The sequence below is a fragment of the Procambarus clarkii genome, chromosome 6 (assembly GCF_040958095.1).
Source record: "Procambarus clarkii isolate CNS0578487 chromosome 6, FALCON_Pclarkii_2.0, whole genome shotgun sequence".
In the NCBI taxonomy this organism is placed as follows: domain Eukaryota; kingdom Metazoa; phylum Arthropoda; class Malacostraca; order Decapoda; family Cambaridae; genus Procambarus; species Procambarus clarkii.
Window position 1 is genome coordinate 32,765,959 of NC_091155.1, and position 22,740 is coordinate 32,788,698.

The 22,740-nt window shown below is 48.2% G+C and overlaps 1 protein-coding gene across 2 annotated transcripts in view; it reads right to left on the minus strand.

The window, feature by feature from the left end:
• Positions 1-22,740, minus strand: part of LOC123753944 (uncharacterized) — a 260,619-nt gene that overhangs the window by 63,236 nt on the left and 174,643 nt on the right. For both annotated transcript variants that reach the window (XM_069308142.1, XM_069308152.1), the window contains 9 exons: positions 21,915-22,082; positions 17,012-17,153; positions 13,609-13,750; positions 11,542-11,699; positions 10,872-11,031; positions 6,672-6,880; positions 5,489-5,626; positions 3,052-3,126; positions 173-347 (listed from right to left, as the gene is read on the minus strand). In XM_069308142.1, coding sequence (XP_069164243.1) covers positions 173-347; positions 3,052-3,126; positions 5,489-5,626; positions 6,672-6,880; positions 10,872-11,031; positions 11,542-11,699; positions 13,609-13,750; positions 17,012-17,153; positions 21,915-22,082 — 1,367 coding nt within the window. The remainder of the gene's footprint in view (positions 1-172; positions 348-3,051; positions 3,127-5,488; positions 5,627-6,671; positions 6,881-10,871; positions 11,032-11,541; positions 11,700-13,608; positions 13,751-17,011; positions 17,154-21,914; positions 22,083-22,740) is intronic.

Genomic DNA, 22,740 nt, shown 5'->3' on the forward strand with positions numbered 1-22,740 from the left:
AACTATCCCTAGATAGAGCACCACACAAGGGGGGAGGACAACAGAGGATAAACAACAGGGGTGTAGTGAAGGAACAGACACAAACTAAGGGGAACAATGGAAAAGTTGAAGAAACATCGGAAGAATGAACACTGAAGAACAATGTTCCCTGGCGGGGAGCGTGTTATCTCACCGACGCCCAGCAGCTGTAGTGTGAGCTCCGGGGTGGGTGGTGGGCAGAGCAGCAGGTGGTGGTGGGTGGGCGCCAGGGTGGGCGTCACCAGCACCAGCCCACCCCGGGTGCAGGTCCGCTGCTGCTCCGGGACGACCCCTGCCCACAGCTCCACTCTCCGCCCAGAACTCTCCACCTGCGGCACAAGTCACTTCATGTTACCCGGTGGTGGAGGTCGTCTTGTTAAGGCAGTGGTCACCGTGTGCACCACCTGGAGGGACTGTGTCCCCCCCCCCATCCCCCACACCCTTCCCCCTCGGATTAACTTTAGGATTAACTTTGTCATCCTACGCTGGACGCGTTATAGTGAATTTATGTCCATTCTACAGTAAGGCGACCAAAACTGAACTGCATAATCTAAATGGGGCCTAACCAGAGCAAGATATAGCTGACGAACAACACCAGGTGTCTTGTTACTAACGCTTCGATTAATAAATCCCAGTGTTCTATTGGCCTTATTACAAACATTCATGCATTGATCCTTTGGTTTTAAATTCTTACTAATCATAACTCCCAGATCCCTTTCACTATCTAGCTTCGCAATCTCAACACCGTCTAGCTCGTATCTTGTAACTCTATCATCATTACCTAGCTTTAAAACCTTATATTTGTCAGCATTAAACTGCATCTGCCAATCTTTTGACCATTTCAAAACCCTATTTAAATCGTGATGAAGTGATAGCGAGTCTTTTTCCGTGTTTATTTCCCTCTCGACTTTTGTATCATCGGCAAATTTGCAAATATTGCTCCTCAAACTTGAATCTAAATCATTGATATATATTATAAACAACAGAGGTCCCAGGACAGAGCCTTGAGGCACTCCACTTACAACAATTTCCCAGTCTGACTTAACCCCATTTATACTAACTGTCTGTTTCCTTTGGTATATAGCCATGCCCTAATCCAGCTTAATATAGCACCCCCAATACCATGAGCCTCTATCTTTTTTATCAGTCTTTCATGTGGCACTGTATCAAAAGCTTTGCTAAAGTCAAGGTACACAACATCACAATCCTTACCACTATCAACTGCCTCAACTATGCTGGAATAAAATGATAGGAAATTTGTTACGATTTGAACGGCCATTTGTAAAACCATGTTGGGAGTCATTTATTAATTAATGTTTTTGAAGATGAAGACGAATGGTATTTGCAATTATCGATTCAAGTAACTTTCCCACAAAAGCCGTTAAGCTAATTGGTCGATAGTTTGACGCAAGTGATCTATCTCCTTTCTTGAAAATTGGTACCATTAGCAACCTTCCACGACTCTGGCACTCTGTCTGGCTCTAATGATTTATTAAATATGGTAGACAACGGCTCGCAAAGCTCCTCTTTGCAGTTTTTAAGCACCCTGGCAAACACTTTATCCCGTCCTGGGGATTTGTTTGGCTTGCGTTTCACTATCTGTGTAATAACATCCTCCCTGGTAACTGCTAAACTAGTCAACCTGTCCTCTTCCCCACCCACACAGACTTATTCGGTTGAAAACATATTGTTAAGTTCCTCTTTAGTAAATACAGATATAAAATATTTATTAAAAATACTACTCATTTCTTCATTATCAGTTATCTGACCTGTCTCAGTTTTTAATGGACCTATCCTTTCTCTAAGCTTTGTTCGATATAACTGAAAAAACCTTCTTGTCTTCGCTTGCCCTGCTATGTGAACTTGATAGTTTCTTTTTGCCCTCCTTATCTCTTTTAAAATTTCTAACCGGTTGTGCAAATTCTTCTTCTAAACTGACTTCCCCATTCTTAATCCTTTTGTACCACGCTCTCTTTTTACCTTATAATATCCTTCAGATTCTTTGTTATCCATCTCAGGTCATTTGTATTCCATCTATTCAATTTGTATGGTATACTACGTTCCTGGGCTTTGGTTAGAATACTTTTAAATAAGTTATATTTTGAATCCACATCGAAATCCCTTTTTACGTCAACCATCGCTGGGTTCACGTCTCGTTTCCACACATAATATTAGGTGTAGAGGGCAGAGAGTACTGGTAGTGGGGAGGGTGTGGAGGGTAGAGAGTACTGGTAGTGGGGAGGGTGTGGAGGGTAGAGGGTACTGGTAGTGGGGAGGAGTGATGGTACTGGTAGTGGGGAGGGTGTAGAGGGTAGAGAGTACAGGTAGTGGGGAGGAGTGATGGTACTGGTAGTGGGGAGGGTGTAGAGGGTAGAGAGTACAGGTAGTGGGGAGGAGTGATGGTACTGGTAGTAGGGAGGGTGTAGAGGGTAGAGGGTACTGGTAGTGGGGAGGAGTGATGGTACTGGTAGTAGGGAGGGTGTGGAGGGCAGAGGGTACTGGTAGTGGGGAGGAGTGATGGTACTGGTAGTAGGAGGGTGTGGAGGGCAGAGGGTACTGGTAGTGGGGAGGAGTGATGGTACTGGTAGTAGGAGGGTGTGGAGGGCAGAGGGTACTGGTAGTGGGGAGGAGTGATGGTACTGGTAGTAGGAGGGTGTGGAGGGCAGAGAGTACTGGTAGTGGGGAGGAGTGATGGTACTGGTAGTGGGGAGGGTGTGGAGGGCAGAGGGTACTGGTAGTGGGGAGGAGTGATGGTACTGGTAGTGGGGAGGGTGTAGAGGACTGATGGTACTGGTAGTGGGGAGGGTGTGGAGGGCAGAGGGAACTGGTAGTGGGGAGGGTGTGGAGGGCAGAGGGTACTGGTAGTGGGGGAGGGTGTGGAGGACCCAGATAGAGGGGGCCAGGTGGTGGGTGACGGGGGCCAGGTGGTGGTAGTGGGTGACGGGGGCCAGGTGGTGGTAGTGGGTGCGGGGGCAGGTGATGGTTGTGGGTGACGGGGGGCCAGGCAGTGGTTGACGGGGGGGGGGGACTCACCTGCACCTTGTAGACAGTGTCACCATCACCGTCCATCACTTGCTGGTACCCGAGCTGGAGGAAGGTGTTCCCGAACTGTGGGGGCAAGATGTCTCTCATTACCTCCAAGATGTCTCTCATTACCTCCAAGATGTCTCTCATTACCTCCAAGATGTCTCTCATTACCTCCAAGATGTCTCACATTTCCTTAAAAATGTCTCACATTACCTCCAAGATGTCTCTCATTACCTCCAAGATGTCTCTCATTACCTCCAAGATGTCTCACATTAACTCTAAGATGTCTCACATTTCCTTAAAAATGTCTCTCATTACCTCCAAGATGTCTCTCATTACCTCCAAGATGTCTCTCATTACCTCCAAGATGTCTCTCATTACCTCCAAGATCAGGGGGAGGGGTGGTGGCTGAAACAGGGGAGCGCACCTCAGCAAGGGAAAGCATTGGAGAGAGAAGCGAGGGCTAAAGGAACCTCCATAGCCGGGCCGAGGGCTCGACCACCGAAATGGGAGGGGATGCAGTGGTGGGTCGGAGTCAGAGGGTGGGGAAGAAAGTGACACATTCTTACCTGCTGGGGAGGAAGAAGGAGAGGGGCCAGGCTTACGTTTCAGACTTAAAGAGACAGGTGTGCCAGCAGCAACGTACTGGACGACAGACTCCATAGTCTCAACAGGAGAGAGTGAACGGTAGCGACCAACATGAAGAGTGCTGGGAGGATGATGGGCAACAGCCTGGACAGACAGGTGGTGTAAAGGGCAAAGAGACAAGGGGAGAAGGGTTGGAAAGAAGGATGGGGGGGGGGGGTTTACGGGAAAGAAGAGACAGGAGACCCTGCAGACTGGGAAGGAAGGAGGGAAACTTGTCCGAGTCCAAGGCCTGGAAACGGTTGTGAGACTGAGAAATTGCGGAAGGGCGAGGAGAGGTGGAACGCAACACATGAACATAAGATATGCTAGGGAAAAAGGAGAGATGGCGGACTTGGTGTCTCGCCTCAGGAAAAGACAAACGATCGTGGTGCTTCAACTTGAGGATGGCTTCCTCAAATTTGTATTGTATACACGCGCAGGAGAAGGTGTGGTGGACGTCACCGCACCTGAGGCAGTGAACAAATCCACAAGGGCCGTGATGAGGGTACAAACCTATGCACGGGATGTTCCCAACTACGCCATGGTCAACTGTGCCCCGACATGGTAAAAAGAATTGCAACCTGGAGTGCTATTGCCCTCACCAGGATTCCGAAGCTTCTCTGATGCCCAATCGGGGTTTCACACAATTCCCCCATGCACCTTGGCTCTGTCAACCAAATGTTCCACCTCTACGCCCTTCAATACACACAGAAATCCAAATAGTGTGATATATCAAATGAACAAATCCACAAGGCCTGTGATAAGGGTTGATATATCACGCTATTGTGATTTCTGTGTGTATTGAAGAAATGGCATACAGATAGAACATTTTGTTGACAACAAGGGTCACACTTCCTTGTCGTTTGTAGTGAAGCTGTCTGCCCGTATCCTCAGTTTCATTCCTTGTTCCTTCACTGTTTTTCTTCTAGTGTGGTTGCCAGCAATTTACGATGAGTCTTCGCTTTATTTGCTGTAATTTCGTAGTCTTTCTGTCTCTCGTCTCAACCCGAGGTACTCATTCATGGCACTCTGGTATCTTTCTCTGCTCTCAAGTGTTCTGATATTTCTGTAGTTTCTCCATGTCCTTGTACTTAGTTGTTTTGATAGCTTACATCTGATTAAAGCATCGGCATTTAGTTTTTCTTTTTGGACCAGGACAAACTTGTCTGCTGCCTCCTTACACTTCTGCGTAATGTAGTCCATCATGTCTTGGGCCGTCTTTCCTCTGAGCACTGTTTCCCAAGTTACATCTGTTAGAAATTTCCTTATCTCCTCATAGTTTCCCTTCCAGAAAGCCGGCCTTTTGTTTTCTGGCCCCTTCCTTGAGTACATTAACCCTTCTTCAACCAGATACTTAAACACCAGTACACTGTGATCACTTATTCCCAAGGGGGCTTCCACGCTGATTTCCCTCATGTCAGAGTCTTTCAAAGTGAATACGAGATGAAGCCTCGCTGCTTCGTTGTTGCCTCTCATTCTTGTGGGTCCCTTGACTGTTGGCTTAATGTTTCTTGTTGCCACGTCCAATAGTTTAGCTCCCCATGTTTCTGTGCCTCCACTGTGGTACTTTCCTCTCCCGGTCTACCTTATCTTGAAGTCTTCCGTGAAAGGAAATCGGGTCGATTTCTACAGGCGACAATCGCCTTCCCTTCAATTACAGTAGCATTTAGAAAACACCAGAGGCCCTGGCACAAAGCCCAGTGCTAGTATACACTATACATGAGTATGAATGACTTTGAAGTTCATGTATTCATAAACAAACAGGCTATAACTATGATGGTTTAACCCTAGGAGTTACTATGGTAGATATGCTTACCTGGCCGATCCTGAAGCTGAGGTTGTGGGTGTGGCTGGCCACCACCAGGATCACCTGGTCGGCCTCCAACTCGAAGAGGTCGAGCAGCAACTCCGTGTAGCCCTCAGCCTCCGAGTGTAGGAAGATGACGGCCCTCGGCTGGTGGTGTGTTAAGAGTACAGTTACACATACTGATGTGATGCCCTCACATTACGTACACACGGGTGTGATGCCCTCACACTACGTACACACGGGTGTGATGCCCTCACACTACGTACACACGGGTGTGATGCCCTCACACTACGTACACACGGGTGTGATGCCCTCACACTACGTACACACGGGTGTGATGCCCTCACACTACGTACACACGGGTGTGATGCCCTCACACTACGTACACACGGGTGTATGATGCCCTCACACTACGTACACAAAGGTGTACACTATCTTCATCACCATAACCATTTTCACTACCCATTATTTTCACCATCTTCAGTACACACTACCTTCACAATAACCATCTTCACTACTCACTGTCTTCATCACTATCTGACTCACTTTAACCTAAATGAATTTACTTAATCGTTTGAAAGTGTCAAAAAAGAGTAAACTCATCTGCCCGTAGTAGACAACACGGGTAACAGTAAACTTACTAGTGACTAAAAGAATGTAAGAACTCCTGTATATATAAATAAATAAATATTATAAATAAATATAAATAAATAAATATATAAATAAATTCTGCCCGAAACGCTGCGCGTGCTAGTGGCTTTACAAGACTGTAATTACCATATTTGTATCCTCACATTCCTTATGTACATTCTTGTATATGCATAAATAAATAAATAAATAAAATAAATAAATAAATAAATAAATAAAAATATCAGAGGTATCTGACTCACCAAGGATGCTATCGAGGGACAAGTGACCGCGCGGGACGGTCGGGGGAAGCAAGGCCCACACACACACATCACTACGGCACAAACATCCCAGATATAATTTCAGACTATGGAAATCGCAAGGGGGGGGGGTCTAGAGGCCTATGTTTTTTAAAGTGGGCAGTGGAGTCGACCCCGTCCAACCTGTGGTTCGTCCAATCCCTGATCACTCCCCCCTGCAAAGTTGGATGAGTCTAGCCCCGAGTACATGGCATCCAAGCATAGAAAGACATACACATTGTTGAACAGATTGAGGTGGTATATACCCGTGCAACGGAGGACTGGTCGAAGGTGGAGGAGATGGTCAGCTCGGTGTCGATGCGTCGGTAGTTGCCTTTCAGCTGGTACTCCACCTCGGACTTGGGAACACCTTTGGTTTGCCTGAAGTATCTGAGGCTGGCGCCGCCTCCGGTGAGGTCCTCCTCCAGAACCACTCGGGCTTCGTTCTTGGTCGCATCCGTCTTCCAAGACATTTCTGCAAGTATGATAGAGTGTGCCACCTTCACTGTGGGTATTGGAGAGTGGCCGGGGTGGGCATTCCATAGTGCGTGTACAGTAGGTTGAGTGTACCTTCCATAGTGCGTGTATAATACGTTGAGTGTACCTTCTATAGTGCGTGTACAGTACGTTGAGTGTACCTTCCATAGTGCGTGTACAGTACGTTGAGTGTACCTTCTATAGTGCGTGTACAGTACGTTGAGTGTACCTTCTATAGTGCGTGTACAGTACGTTGAGTGTACCTTCCATAGTGCGTGTACAGTACGTTGAGTGTACCTTCTATAGTGCGTGTAAAGTACATTGAGTGTACCTTCCATAGTGCGTGTATAGTACATTGAGTGTACCTTCCATAGTGCGTGTATAGTACGTTGAGTGTACCTTCCATAGTGCGTGTACAGTACGTTGAGTGTACCTTCCATAGTGCGTGTACAGTACGTTTAGTGCACCTTCTATTGTGGGGGCATTGTAGCTTCCTTGTGAAATTATAAGACAACCCGTCCTCTCACTAGGCTGGTTAAAGCATTCTGTCGGAAATCCGACACACATGTTAAGATAATATAGTTAGCCATTACCAAATTTAAAGAAAATGGGAGGTTTCGTGACGTCATCACAATAACAGGTATATATTAAACTCCAATTATTCTTTTAAACCGCAGTCTACTGTTTAAACTTAATAAAATAGTATTCACTAGGACTGAATATAAATAAATACATCAAAACCACAGGCTCCCTTGCTATAGTTAAATAAACTTAGAATACCTTTTTGATATTCCAAGAGTACGACTTAATCAAACTAGAAATGCTCTTCAAATCAAGGGACCCAGAATGTGGAATGACCTTCCCAATTATGTTAAAGTCTGTACCTCTCTCAACCAGTTTAAGATAAAAACTAAGTACTACCTAATTAATTCCCTGTAACCTACCTTACCCCTAAAATGTCAACCCATGTGTGTTATTTTGAAACAATGCTGTCTGTCAACCAAATTGTATTTTTGCTGTTTTTTCTGCCATGTTCCCCTTTTTTATTTTTGTATTTTTCTCAACACATTTTATACTTTAATCTCAATTAGTATTAAGTTTTAGTCTTTAGTGTTTTTCCTGCCCGAGACGCTTTGCGTAATAGTGGCTTTAGGCATTGTATGTACTAGCTCTATCTATAAATCCATCAATATTTGTATCACCTCTTGTATGTATGTACTTTACCTGAATAAACGTTTGAATTTGAATTTGAATAGTGACCAAATATTATTGGAACACCGCTAGGGAGAGGGCAGAGCAAGTCACGCTCTCACACAGACACACAGAGCTTGTAAACAAAACATGGAGTGCTCCCAGAGATTTTGCGACACGCTTCTCACACGAGACTCCTGGTTCAATCTTGACGACGAGCGGATGTCTGGACACCAACTTCGTCTGGGGGGGCCGCGGGATCACGTTCTGTTTTTGCGTTTTGGATTTGATACTGTCGTTTGGCATTCTTCTTCAACGGTCTGGTTGTATGACGCCTGGCGCACATATCGCCTTGAGTCATGGGATTGTTGATAGATTTTTTGGGGGGCATGTTGTGGTTGGTTCTCCTGGCGGAGTGACGGTGTCCGGCTTGGCCGAGAAGTGCCGGGAATTGGTGGGTCTTGGTGGGCTCCTGGTGTGCCCTCAGACGTGGTGGGCAGCGGGCTTCTGCTCTGCTGGAGGGCACTGGATGACTTTTGCGTTTTAGTTGGGGGCCGAGCTTTGGTTTTGCTATCCAGTGTTCTCTGTGTGGGGCGGGGCCGGTGCTTGTCACTCTGGGGAACTCCTGGGGCTCCCCTGTGTTCTCTGTGTGGGGCGGGGCCGGTGCTTGTCACTCTGGGGAACTCCTGGGGCTCCCCTGTGTTCTCTGTGTGGGGCGGGGCCAGTGCTTGTTACCCTGAGGGACTCCTGGGGCTCCCCAGTGTTCTCTGTGTGGGGCGGGGCCGGTGCTTGTTACCCTGAGGGACTCCTGGACCTCCCCAGTGTTCTCTGTGTGGGGCGGGGCCGGTGCTTGTCACTCTGGGGGACTCCTGGAGCTCCCCAGTGTTCTCTGTGTGGGGCGGGGCCGGTGCTTGTCACTCTGGGGAACTCCTGGGGCTCCTCAATCATCTATCCGTTTGCGTTTCTTGGTCGTGAGGCATATTAGTTTCCAGTGATTGGCGTCACTTGTTTCACGATTAGGCTTGGCATTTTACCTTTCCGGGCTTCGCGATTAATCCATCACGGGCACGCCAGGGTGCATTCGATCCCACGATCGTCGGCGCCCCTAAATCAACAACAACAACAACAACTTCACACACGATGGACTATTCTATCCTAGTGACTCGCCACAGCAACCTCTACAACAACGGGAGTACCATAGTATCCGAATTGTATAATATCTATAGTTTAGGAGCCCATTACTCTTGGATAAATATCATTTCGGTTACACTGTGGGGCGACACCCCCAAACATAGTGAGTTTACTCATCTTAACTACACATACAAATATCTCATGTCACACCTGTATTATATACGTTATTGTCAATTTTTACATTGCATTCATTTGGCAGGTAAGCTTGTGGCCTGGAGTATTAGTGGAGCTGGTCACCTGTGGCTTCTTGTATACCCTAGCTGCTCCACAGACACCTCACAGTGCTAGACGCCATCACATATATACAAGATATATACAAGAGTTGTTACATTCTTGTACAGCCACTAGTACGCGTAGCGTTTCGGGCAGGTCCCTGGAATACGATCCCTGCCGCGAAGAATTGTTTTTTCATCCAAGTACACATTTTACTGTTGCGTTAAACAGAGGCTACAGTTAAGGAATTGCGCCCAGTAAATCCTTCCCGGCCAGGATACGAACCCATGACATAGCGCTCGCGGAACGCCAGGCGAGTGTCTTACCACTACACCACGGAGACTGTAATATATGGCACAACTAAATATGAGTATGGGTATATGGTATATGAGACGGTATATATAGGTATATGAGACATGGCACAACTAAACTACATGTGACCCACCAAACACAGATGTTGGGACCACATGACGCCTAATCAGGCCATAGCAACTATCACAGTTAAGGCCACCAATTTCCCTTATATTAACACAGTAGATAACTGAAGTATTAACCAGAATACTGTTGTTTAATTACCACTATACAATACAATACAATACAATACAATACAATACAATACAATACAATTTTATTTAGGTAAGGTACATACATACAATAAATATTTACAAGGATTGTTTGACTTATAGGTAGCGCTAGTACATACAATGCCTAAAGCCACTATTACGCAAAGCGTTTCGGGCATGAAATATGTGGTATATGTGGTATAATTTATATTAAGTAAGGTGTACCTTACATTTAATAATTCCAGCGTATATAACTTATTATATAACCACCAGTTGTGATATAGGCAGCACACATGCCATCAACTATGTGTAGCAGGTAAATTCTGGCAGGCTGAATTTAAAATACAGTCCACTTGGAATCATAATTCAATATTGAAGTAAATAAAAAAATAAAAAATAATGATCATTAATTAAAAAAATAAAAAATAATGATCATTAATTAAAAAATTAATTAATTACTGCCTGCAATTATTACCTCACACATGCGTCCCCAGAATCACTCAACTAACATACTGTGTATTAAAAATGGGTGTGTTCTCATATATAAATTAATATTATTATACATAAAAAAATCTATGTATAGTTAGGCATAGGCTAGGTTAGATGTTTAGGTTCTGTTGGCGATTATTTGTGTTTGAAGTACATGCGTGAAGGTCTTACTGTACCCGGCAGTACCCGGGTCCCTGGAGGGAAAGCAGTGTGGTTGTGGGGTCTTACTGTACCCGGCAGTACCCGGGTCCCTGGAGGGAAAGCAGTGTGGTTGTGGGGTCTTACTGTACCCGGCAGTACCCGGGTCCCTGGAGGGTAAGATGTGTGATGGTGGGGTCTTACTGTACTCGGCGGTGCCCGGGTCCCTGGAGACGTCCAGAGTGGCCTCCAAGGTGGTGGTGGTGGCCGCAGGGTCGTCGTAGGTGAAGCCAGACGGGTCGTACAGCTCAAAGGGATACTCGTAGAGCGTTTCGTAAGCGGAGCTGGCCACTGGAGACGGAGACTACAACACACACATGCAATTTATATATACATTTTAACCCACAATAGCAACCAAATGTTGATACTGTAGTACAATATCAATATCATATATTTGTATCGTTACTAATCAGAATATTTCATAAACCTTAAATTAAAATCTAATTAGTACTAGGATAACAATCAGTACGTAATGGGGCAATTAATAACATCAGAGTACCTCCCATATATTTCTAAATTGACATATTGTCCGGACTATAATTATACCCGCCAAACACACACCGAAACTACGACGTTGGTGCAACGTTCGAACAAGTTTTAAGCCCTCCTAACCAGTTATAACAACCAATATAGCAAGTTGTAACAACGTTCTAATACGTCATAAGCACGTTAAGCCAAGATGTAACAACTTTATTACAAGTTGTAACAAGCGGAAAATAGAGACAGTTTCGGTTTGTGTTTCCAGGGTAGTACCAGGACATTTAGTAACTAAGTGTTTTGTACTAGAAGGTGAAGAGTGTGATCAAAGCCTTACTTCAAGAACCGTCCGCTGAACGAAGAACTTGTATTTCTGTCTATTGCTGTTCCTTCTGGACGCTTCTACCTGTAGCTTCAGCGGGGTGGTTCTCTTCTTCTTGTGCTGCTGAGTGTAGGTGAGGGAGCCGCTGTGGCCGCTCCACCAGTCACTGCTGCCTGCCCACCACCACAAGTTACAACCATTATTGCAACAACATTTTTATTAAGTTCACAAATGTCTTTATTTTGTATGTGAGTGTGTCTTTAATCAAGATCTTCTGTGGTGGTTGGTAGTAGTCTGACCTGTGTCACACTCTGGACTTGTTACTGTGGTGGTTGGTAGTAGTCTGACCTGTGTCACACTCTGGACTTGTTACTGTGGTGGTTGGTAGTAGTCTGACCTGTGTCACACTCTGGACTTGTTACTGTGGTGGTTGGTAGTACTCTGACCTGTGTCACACTCTGGACTTGTTACTGTGGTGGTTGGTAGTACTCTTGACCTGTGTCACACTCTGGACTTGTTACTGTGGTGGTTGGTAGTACTCTGACCTGTGTCACACTCTGGACTTGTTACTGTGGTGGTTGGTAGTTCTCTGACCTGTGTCACACTCTGGACTTGTTACTGTGGTGGTTAGTAGTACTCTGACCTGTGTCACACTCTGGACTTGTTACTGTGGTGGTTGGTAGTACTCTGACCTGTGTCACACTCTGGACTTGTTACTGTGGTGGTTGGTAGTACTCTGACCTGTGTCACACTCTGGACTTGTTACTGTGGTGGTTGGTAGTACTCTGACCTGTGTCACACTCTGGACTTGTTACTGTGGTGGTTGGTAGTACTCTGACCTGTGTCACACTCTGGACTTGTTACTGTGGTGGTTGGTAGTACTCTGACCTGTGTCACACTCTGGACTTGTTACTGTGGTGGTTGGTAGTACTCTGACCTGTGTCACACTCTGGACTTGTTACTGTGGTGGTTGGTAGTACTCTGACCTGTGTCACACTCTGGACTTGCTACTCTGACCAACAAAGAGGGTAACTGTCTTCAGCAAAGTGTTGAAACCATCAGAGCTAACATATATAATCAACAGATGACATGAGAGAAGTGGTGAGGTGTAGAGGGAATACTTAAGCGAATAATAAGGGAATAATTAGGGAATACTTAAGGGAATACTTAATACTTTATCTCAGTACACCTTGCTTGTTGTAGAGGGAACACTTAAGCGCTATAGTTGTAGAGGGAATACTTAAGCTTTATAGTTGTAGAGGGAATACTTAAGCTTTATTGTTGTAGAGGGAATACTTAAGCTTTATAGTTGTAGAGGGAATACTTAAGCTTTATTGTTGTAGAGGGAATACTTAAGCTTTATTGTTGTAGAGGGAATACTTAAGCTTTATAGTTGTAGAGGGAATACTTAAGCTTTATTGTTGTAGAGGGAATACTTAAGCTTTATAGTTGTAGAGGGAATACTTAAGCGTTATAGTTGTAGAGGGAATACTTAAGCTTTATTGTTGTAGAGGGAATACTTAAGCTTTATAGTTGTAGAGGGAATACTTAAGCGTTATAGTTGTAGAGGGAACACTTAAGCGTTATAGTTGTAGAAGGAACACTTAAGCGCTATAGTTGTAGAGGGAACACTTAAGCGTTATAGTTGTAGAGGGAACACTTAAGCGCTATAGTTGTAGAGGGAACACTTAAGCGCTATAGTTGTAGAAGGAACACTTAAGCGCTATAGTTGTAGAGGGAACACTTAAGCGCTATAGTTGTAGAGGGAACACTTAAGCGCTATAGTTGTAGAGGGAACACTTAAGCGCTATAGTTGTAGAAGGAACACTTAAGCGCTATAGTTGTAGAGGGAACACTTAAGCGCTATAGTTGTAGAGGGAACACTTAAGCGTTATAGTTGTAGAGGGAACACTTAAGCGCTATAGTTGTAGAGGGAACACTTAAGCGTTATAGTTGTAGAGGGAACACTTAAGCGTTATAGTTGTAGAGGGAACACTTAAGCGCTATAGTTGTAGAGGGAACACTTAAGCTTTACACTTGTAGAGGAAATACTTAAGCTTAACAGTTACAAGATAAACTTACTGAAGATGAGGCGGCCATGCAGGAGGTGACTGAGTGAAGGCGAGTTGAGTGCCAGCTCCAGGCGAGTGTCCTTGCCCTTCAGCACTGACCCCGTCATCTTGACCTCAGGCCAGAGGTCAGGGAACTCCGCCTCCAGCTGTACCTGTTGACAACCACACTCATCATCATCACACACGCCCTCACTGTTGACAACCACACTCATCATCACACACGCCCCTCACTGTTGACAACCACGCTCATCATCACACACACGCCCTCACTGTTGACAACCACACTCATCATCACACACACGCCCTCACTGTTGACAACCACACTCATCATCACACACACGCCCTCACTGTTGACAACCACACTCATCATCACACACACACCCTCACTGTTGACAACCACACTCATCATCACACACACACCCTCACTGTTGACAACCACGCTCATCATCACACACACGCCCTCACTGTTGACAACCACACTCATCATCACACACACCCTCACTGTTGACAACCACACTCATCATCACACACGCCCTCACTGTTGACAACCACACTCATCATCACACACGCCCTCACTGTTGACAACCACGCTCATCATCACACACACGCCCTCACTGTTGACAACCACACTCATCATCACACACACACCCTCACTGTTGACAACCACGCTCATCATCACACACACGCCCTCACTGTTGACAACCACACTCATCATCACACACACCCTCACTGTTGACAACCACACTCATCATCACACACGCCCTCACTGTTGACAACCACACTCATCATCACACACGCCCTCACTGTTGACAACCACACTCATCATCACACACGCCCTCACTGTTGACAACCACACTCATCATCACACACACGCCCTCACTGTTGACAACCACACTCATCATCATCACACACGCCCTCACTGTTGACAACCACGCTCATCATCACACACACGCCCTCACTGTTGACAACCACACTCATCATCACACACACCCTCACTGTTGACAACCACACTCATCATCACACACGCCCTCACTGTTGACAACCACACTCATCATCACACACGCCCTCACTGTTGACAACCACACTCATCATCACACACACCCTCACTGTTGACAACCACACTCATCATCACACACGCCCTCACTGTTGACAACCACACTCATCATCACACACGCCCTCACTGTTGACAACCACACTCATCATCACACACACCCTCACTGTTGACAACCACACTCATCATCACACACACGCCCTCACTGTTGACAACCACACTCATCATCACACACACGCCCTCACTGTTGACAACCACACTCATCATCATCACACACGCCCTCACTGTTGACAACCACACTCATCATCACACACACGCCCTCACTGTTGACAACCACACTCATCATCACACACGCCCTCACTGTTGACAACCACACTCATCATCAAGAATGATAGGGGGCGGAAGAGTCCTACTATCGAAGATGAGTTTCACAACTCGAAGGGGCTGATGGCTCCGATCACGAGAGGCTCGAGTGAACGTGTTCACCTGGAGGACAGGTTGGCCTTAGGCTCGAGGATATGTTTAATATCCTCATGGCAGTCTTTTAGGTCATTAACACCATTTGCACTATGGTACAGGAGGAGAACAGTGCCAACACTGGCATTTAACCGAGAGTTTTTGAAGACCCAAACAGGGGTCTCCCTAATGCAGGACAAGGCGGCTAAGTGAGTAGCTGCATCCTGAGAAGGAACAGAGACGTCACGTGTACTGAAACGAGTGGGATTAAAAGTAACAGATGTATCTCCCGAATCAACAAAGTGTTTATGGAGGGAGAAATCGTCAGATGGTGTAGAATCCAGATGGTGGAGATGATAGTATTTAGCCCACGAAGCAGGACAAACAAGGTGTGGTACATATTAGTATGAGAAGGAATCGTGGGAGTGCGGCCGTGGCGGGGACGGCGTTGAGAACCCCGGGAGAGAGAGGGGTTAAAAGGCGCAGTAGTCACAATGAGAGACTGAGCCGTGCCAGGGGACGAAGTAGTCACCACTGGGGGCTTGGAGCTCGACCCAACCACAGAGGAGGGAGGGGAGCTGAGTTGAGTAGTCAGGAGAGTCAAAAGAGGAGCTAGGTCTGGGCCCAATGTAGCGAGGCCACAGAGCCCGGTCTTCCAACACAGTCCGACTCGGGGGCTTGGTCGCCCACCCCACGAGCTTGAGAAGTCATAAGAGAAACAGTATTCAGTGACATGAAAACTAGAGGTAATACTTTCATTCACGAATATGCCCCCGTACCCACCACGGAGCCACAGTTAAAGGATAGGACACCCAACAAGAGACAGGTCTTGCCGGGGAGGGGGGGGGGGGTGAGGGGGGGGGGGGGGGGGGGTGAGGGGGGTGAGGGGGGGGGGAGGGGGGGAAGGGGGGCCCGAGGGGTGCGGCGTTAGTATACTCCCAATAATCGCCACCTTATTGACAATAACAGCGTCCCCCTCGCTGGCGACGTTGGGTACCACAGTTGTACGGGTGAGAGAGTGAGCCGTCCCAAGCACCCAGGTGTCAAAACAGAAGATGTCCGGAACAATAATCAAGACTGGGAGAAGGTCGGCGGGAAGTGACAATGAGAAAGGAGAAGAGAGGGGGAGAAAAATGCAACATAAGAAAAAGGAAAAGACATCCGGCAGAATTCGAGAAGACAGCAGCAGGAGCATGAGGCTTCTGAAGGGCAGACAACTGTCCTAATGCTAATAACTACAACTACAACACCTAACAGGCTAATAACTACAACTACAACACCTAACAGGCTAATAACTACAACTACAACACCTAACAGGCTAATAACTACAACTACAACACCTAATAGGCTAATAACTACAACACCTAACAGGCTAGTAACTACAACTACAACACCTAACAGGCTAATAACTACAACTACAACACCTAACAGGCTAATAACTACAACACCTAACAGGCTAATAACTACAACACCTAACAGTTTAGTAACTACAACTACAACACCTAACAGGCTAGTAACTACAACTACAACACCTAACAGGCTAGTAACTACAACTACAACACCTAACAGGCTAGTAACTAACGCGTAACAACAGGCCATAAAGGAAGACACTTGAGGTAAAGATAACCCTAATGTTTGGAGAGGAGTCATCTATCGCCATGATAGACGGTTGTTTACTGACCTGTGGTTTACTGATCAATAGACCAAACTATGGTAGACTATCATATCTTGAATTATGGTATTAAGAAGAGCAATTATAGACGCCTCTATAATGATGAATATCGTATAATGTGTGATGAATAATGTGTTGTGATGGTGTACATTAGTGATGATGGAGTGTGTGAGGGTAAGTGAACCTTGTCAACCTGGGGGTAAACTGAGGCGGTGTACTGGAGGAAGGGTTTACCTCGTCAAACTTGTTGTGGAGGAGGAGGAGGAGGAACCTGTAGTCGTGGAGGAGGCGGTGCAGGTGGTGGTAGGTGAAGCGGTCCGCTGACTTCACCAGCCTCACCTTCTGCTTGATGTCTCGCTGCACCTCCGTCACCAGTCTGTAGGGAGACATCGTCATGGTGATGTGGTCGCCGGCCACACTAACACGCCGTCATGGTGATGTGGTCGCCGGCCACACTAACACGCCGTCATGGTGATGTGGTCGCCGGCCACACTAACACGCCGTCATGGTGATGTGGTCGCCTGCCACACTAACACGCCGTCATGGTGATGTGGTCGCCGGCCACACTAACACGCCGTCATGGTGATGTGGTCGCCGGCCACACTAACACGCCGTCATGGTGATGTGGTCGCCGGCCACACTAACACGCCGTCATGGTGATGTGGTCGCTGGCCACACTAACACGCCGTCATGGTGATGTGGTCGCCGGCCACACTAACACGCCGTCATGGTGATGTGGTCGCCGGCCACACTAACACGCCGTCATGGTGATGTGGTCGCCGGCCACACTAACACGCCGTCATGGTGATGTGGTCGCCGGCCACACTAACACGCCGTCATGGTGATGTGGTCGCCGGCCACACTAACACACCGTCATGGTGATGTGGTCGCCGGCCACACTAACACGCCGTCATGGTGATGTGGTCGCCGGCCACACTAACACGCCGTCATGGTGATGTGGTCGCCGGCCACACTAACACGCCGTCATGGTGATGTGGTCGCTGGCCACACTAACACGCCGTCATGGTGATGTGGTCGCCGGCCACACTAACACACCGTCATGGTGATGTGGTCACCGGCCACACTAACACGCCGTCATGGTGATGTGGTCGCCTGCCACACTAACACGCCGTCATGGTGATGTGGTCGCCGGCCACACTAACACGCCGTCATGGTGATGTGGTCGCCGGCCACACTAACACACCGTCATGGTGATGTGGTCGCCGGCCACACTAACACGCCGTCATGGTGATGTGGTCGCCGGCCACACTAACACACCGTCATGGTGATGTGGTCGCCGGCCACACTAACACGCCGTCATGGTGATGTGGTCGCCGGCCACACTAACACACCGTCATGGTGATGTGGTCGCCGGCCACACTAACACACCGTCATGGTGATGTGGTCGCCGGCCACACTAACACGCCGTCATGGTGATGTGGTCGCCGGCCACACTAACACACCGTCATGGTGATGTGGTCGCCGGCCACACTAACACACCGTCATGGTGATGTGGTCGCCGGCCACACTAACACGCCGTCATGGTGATGTGGTCGCCGGCCACACTAACACGCCGTCATGGTGATGTGGTCGCCGGCCACACTAACACGCCGTCATGGTGATGTGGTCGCCGGCCACACTAACACACCGTCATGGTGATGTGGTCGCCGGCCACACTAACACGCCGTCATGGTGATGTGGTCGCCGGCCACACTAACACGCCGTCATGGTGATGTGGTCGCCGGCCACACTAACACACCGTCATGGTGATGTGGTCACCGGCCACACTAACACGCCGTCATGGTGATGTGGTCGCCGGCCACACTAACACGCCGTCATGGTGATGTGGTCGCCGGCCACACTAACACGCCGTCATGGTGATGTTACGTACTGCTCAACCAGTGTGTTTATCTCAGTACACCTGCTTGTCACACACTTGTCTCTCACCTGTGTCACACCCTTGTCTCTCTCCTTTGTCACACCCTTGTCTCTCTCCTTTGTCACACACCACACGTGTCTCTCTCCTGTGTTACACCCTTGTCTCTCTCCTGTGTCACACCCTTGTCTCTCTCCTGTGTCACACCCTTGTCTCTCACCTGTGTCACACCCTTGTCTCTCTCCTTTGTCACATCCTTGTCTCTCTCCTTTGTCACACCCTTGTCTCTCTCCTGTGTCACACCCTTGTCTCTCTCTCCTGTGTCACACCCTTGTCTCTCTCCTGTGTCACACCCTTGTCTCTCACCTGTGTGTGTCTCACCCTTGTCTCTCTCTCCTGTGTCACACCCTTGTCTCTCTCTCCTGTGTCACACCCTTGGCTATCACCAGTGTCACACCCTTGTCTCTCTCCTGTGTCACACCCTTGGCTCTCTTCTGTATCACACCCTTGTGTCTCACCTGTGTCACACCCTTGGCTCTCTCCTGTGTCACACCCTTGTGTCTCACCTGTGTCACACCCTTGTATCTCTCCTGTGTCACATTCTTGTTTCTCTCCTGTGTCACACCCTTGGCTCTCTCCTGTGTCACACCCTTGTGTCTCACCTGTGTCACACCCTTGTATCTCTCCTGTGTCACACCCTTGTATCTCTCCTGTGTCACACCCTTGGCTCTCTCCTGTGTCACACCCTTGTGTCTCACCTGTGTCACACCCTTGTCTCTCACATGTGTGTGTGTCACACTCTTGTCTCTCACATGTGTGTGTCACACTCTTGTCTCTCACCTGTGTGTGTGTCACACTCTTGTCTCTCACATGTGTGTGTGTCACACCCTTGTCTCTCACATGTGTGTGTGTCACACTCTTGTCTCTCACATGTGTGTGTCACACTCTTGTCTCTCACCTGTGTGTGTGTCACACTCTTGTCTCTCACATGTGTGTGTGTCACACCCTTGTCTCTCACCTGTGTGCGTGTCACACCCTTGTCTCTCACATGTGTGTGTGTGTCACACTCTTGTCTCTCACATGTGTGTGTCACACTCTTGTCTCTCACCTGTGTGTGTGTCACACTCTTGTCTCTCACCTGTGTCACACCCTGGTCTCTCGCCTGTCACACCCTTGTCTCTCTCCTGTATCACACCCTTGTCTCTCACCAGTGTGTGTCTCACCCTTGTCTCTAACCTGTGTCACATCTTTGTCTCACCTATGTGTGTCTCACCCTTGTCTCTCACCTTTCTCTCTCACCTGTGTGTGTCTCACCCTTGTCTCTCACCTGTGTCACACCCTTGTCTCTCACCTGTGTGTGTCACACCCTTGTCTCACACCTGTGTGTCTACCTGCCAACCCGTTCTCGCAAATTTAATACGTCAATATTGACTTATTAAATATGTGCATAGGTGACATACTTAACATAATAGATACCCTTAAAAAGATTCATAGAAAACACCGACCTTACCTAACCTACTTAGTATGTTAAGATAAGCATCTTATTGCTTCGTAATTACAATTATTACCTAACCTATAATAGGTATAGGTTAAGTAATAATTGTAATTACCAAGCAATAAGATGCTTATCGTAAGATACTAACAAGGTTAGGTAAGGTCGGTGTTTTCTATGAATCTTTTTAAGGGTATCTATTATGTTTAGTATATCAGCTATGCACGTAGTTAATAAGTCAATATTGACTTTACGAATTTGCGAGAACGGGTTGCTGCGTGTCTACCGTTCTGTTTACGTAAATTCTGTCTACCCGAGTCTGTCTATACATGTATATATCAATATAAAATAAATATATAAAACAATTAAATCTTACTATATCTACTTGCGTGTACACCACTCAGCCACCTGTACCCTCCCCACTCAGCCACCTGTCCCTCCCCATTCAGCCACTTGTACCTCACCACTCAGCCACCTGTACCCTCCCCACTCAGCCACCTGTACCCTCCCCACTCAGCCACCTGTCCCTCCCCATTCAGCCACCTGTACCCTCCCCACTCAGCCACCTGTCCCTCCCCACTCAGCCACCTGCCCCTCCCCACTCAGCCACCTGTACCCTCCCCACTCAGCCACCTGTACCTCACCACTCAGCCACCTGTACCCTCCCCACTCAGCCACCTGTACCCTCCCCACTCAGCCACCTGTCCCTCCCCACTCAGCCACCTGTCCCTCCCCACTCAGCCACCTGTCCCTCCCCACTCAGCCACCTGTCCCTCCCCACTCAGCCACCTGTACCCTCCCCACTCAGCCACCTGTACCTCCCCACTCAGCCACCTGTCCGTCCCCACTCAGCCACCTGTACCTCACCACTCAGCCAACTGTACCTCCACACTCAGCCACCTGTACCTCCCCACTCAGCCACCTGTACCTCCCCACTCAGCCACCTGTACCCCACAACTCAGCCATCTGTACCTCCCCACTCAGCCACCTGTCCCTCCCCACTCAGCCACCTGTACCTCACCACTCAGCCACCTGTCCCTCCCCACTCAGCCACCTGTACCTCACCACTCAGCCATCTGTTCCTCCCCACTCAGCCACCTGTACCTCCCCACTCAGCCACCTGTACCTCCCCACTCAGCCACCTGTACCTCCCCACTCAGCCACCTGTACCTCGCCACTCAGCCACCTGTACCTCCCCACTCAGCCACCTGTACCTCACCACTCAGCCACCTGTCCCTCCCCACTCAGCCACCTGTACCTCACCACTCAGCCATCTGTTCCTCCCCACTCAGCCACCTGTACCTCCCCACTCAGCCACCTGTACCTCGCCACTCAGCCACCTGTCCCTCCCCACTCAGCCACCTGTACCTCACCACTCAGGCACCTGTACCTCCCCACTCAGCCACCTGTACCTCCACACTCAGCCACCTGTACCTCACCACCCAGCCACCTGTACCTCACCACTCAGCCACCTGTACCTCACCACTCAGCCACCTGTACCTCACCACTCAGCCACCTGTACCTCACCACCCAGCCACCTGTACCTCACCACTCAGCCACCTGTACCTCGCCACTCAGCCACCTGTGCCTCCCCACTCAGCCACCTGTCCCTCCCCACTCAGCCACCTGTACCTCACCACTCAGCCATCTGTACCACCCTACTCAGCCACCTGTACCTCTCCACTCAGCCACCTGTACCTCCTCACTCAGCCACCTGTACCTCCCCACTCAGCCACCTGTACCTCACCACTCAGCCACCTGTACCTCACCTGTAGGTGTATATCCACCGGGGCGAGGCAGCGGTCTGGGAGAGGAGGGCCGCGAGCTCCGTCGTGCCTCCCTCCGTCCGACGGACCATCTTGACGGTGTAGCCGCGCGGGTCGCTGATGAGGGAGCTGTTGATGGTGGCGGAGACCTGCTCCCCTCCCTCCATCACCCTGCGGGGACACACAGGTCTTACTGGTCATCATACTCTGTCATACAGGTCTTACTGGTCATCATACTCTGTCATACAGGTCTTACTGGTCATCATTCACTGTCATACAGGTCTTACTGGTGATCATACTCTGTCATACTGGTCATCATACGGTGTCATACAGGTCTTACTGGTCATCATACACTGTCATACAGGTCTTACTGGTCATCATACACTGTCATACAGGTCTTACTGGTGATCATACTCTGTCATACAGGTCTTACTGGTGATCATACTCTGTCATACTGGTGATCATACACTGTCATACAGGTCTTACTGGTCATCATACACTGTCATACAGGTCTTACTGGTCATCATTCACTGTCATACAGGTCTTACTGGTGATCATACTCTGTCATACAGGTCTTACTGGTGATCATACTCTGTCATACTGGTGATCATACACTGTCATACAGGTCTTACTGGTCATCATACACTGTCATACAGGTCTTACTGGTGATCATACTCTGTCATACAGGTCTTACTGGTCATCATACGGTGTCATACAGGTCTTACTGGTCATCATACGGTGTCATACAGGTCTTACTGGTCATCATACACTGTCATACAGGTCTTACTGGTCATCATACGGTGTCATACAGGTCTTACTGGTCATCATA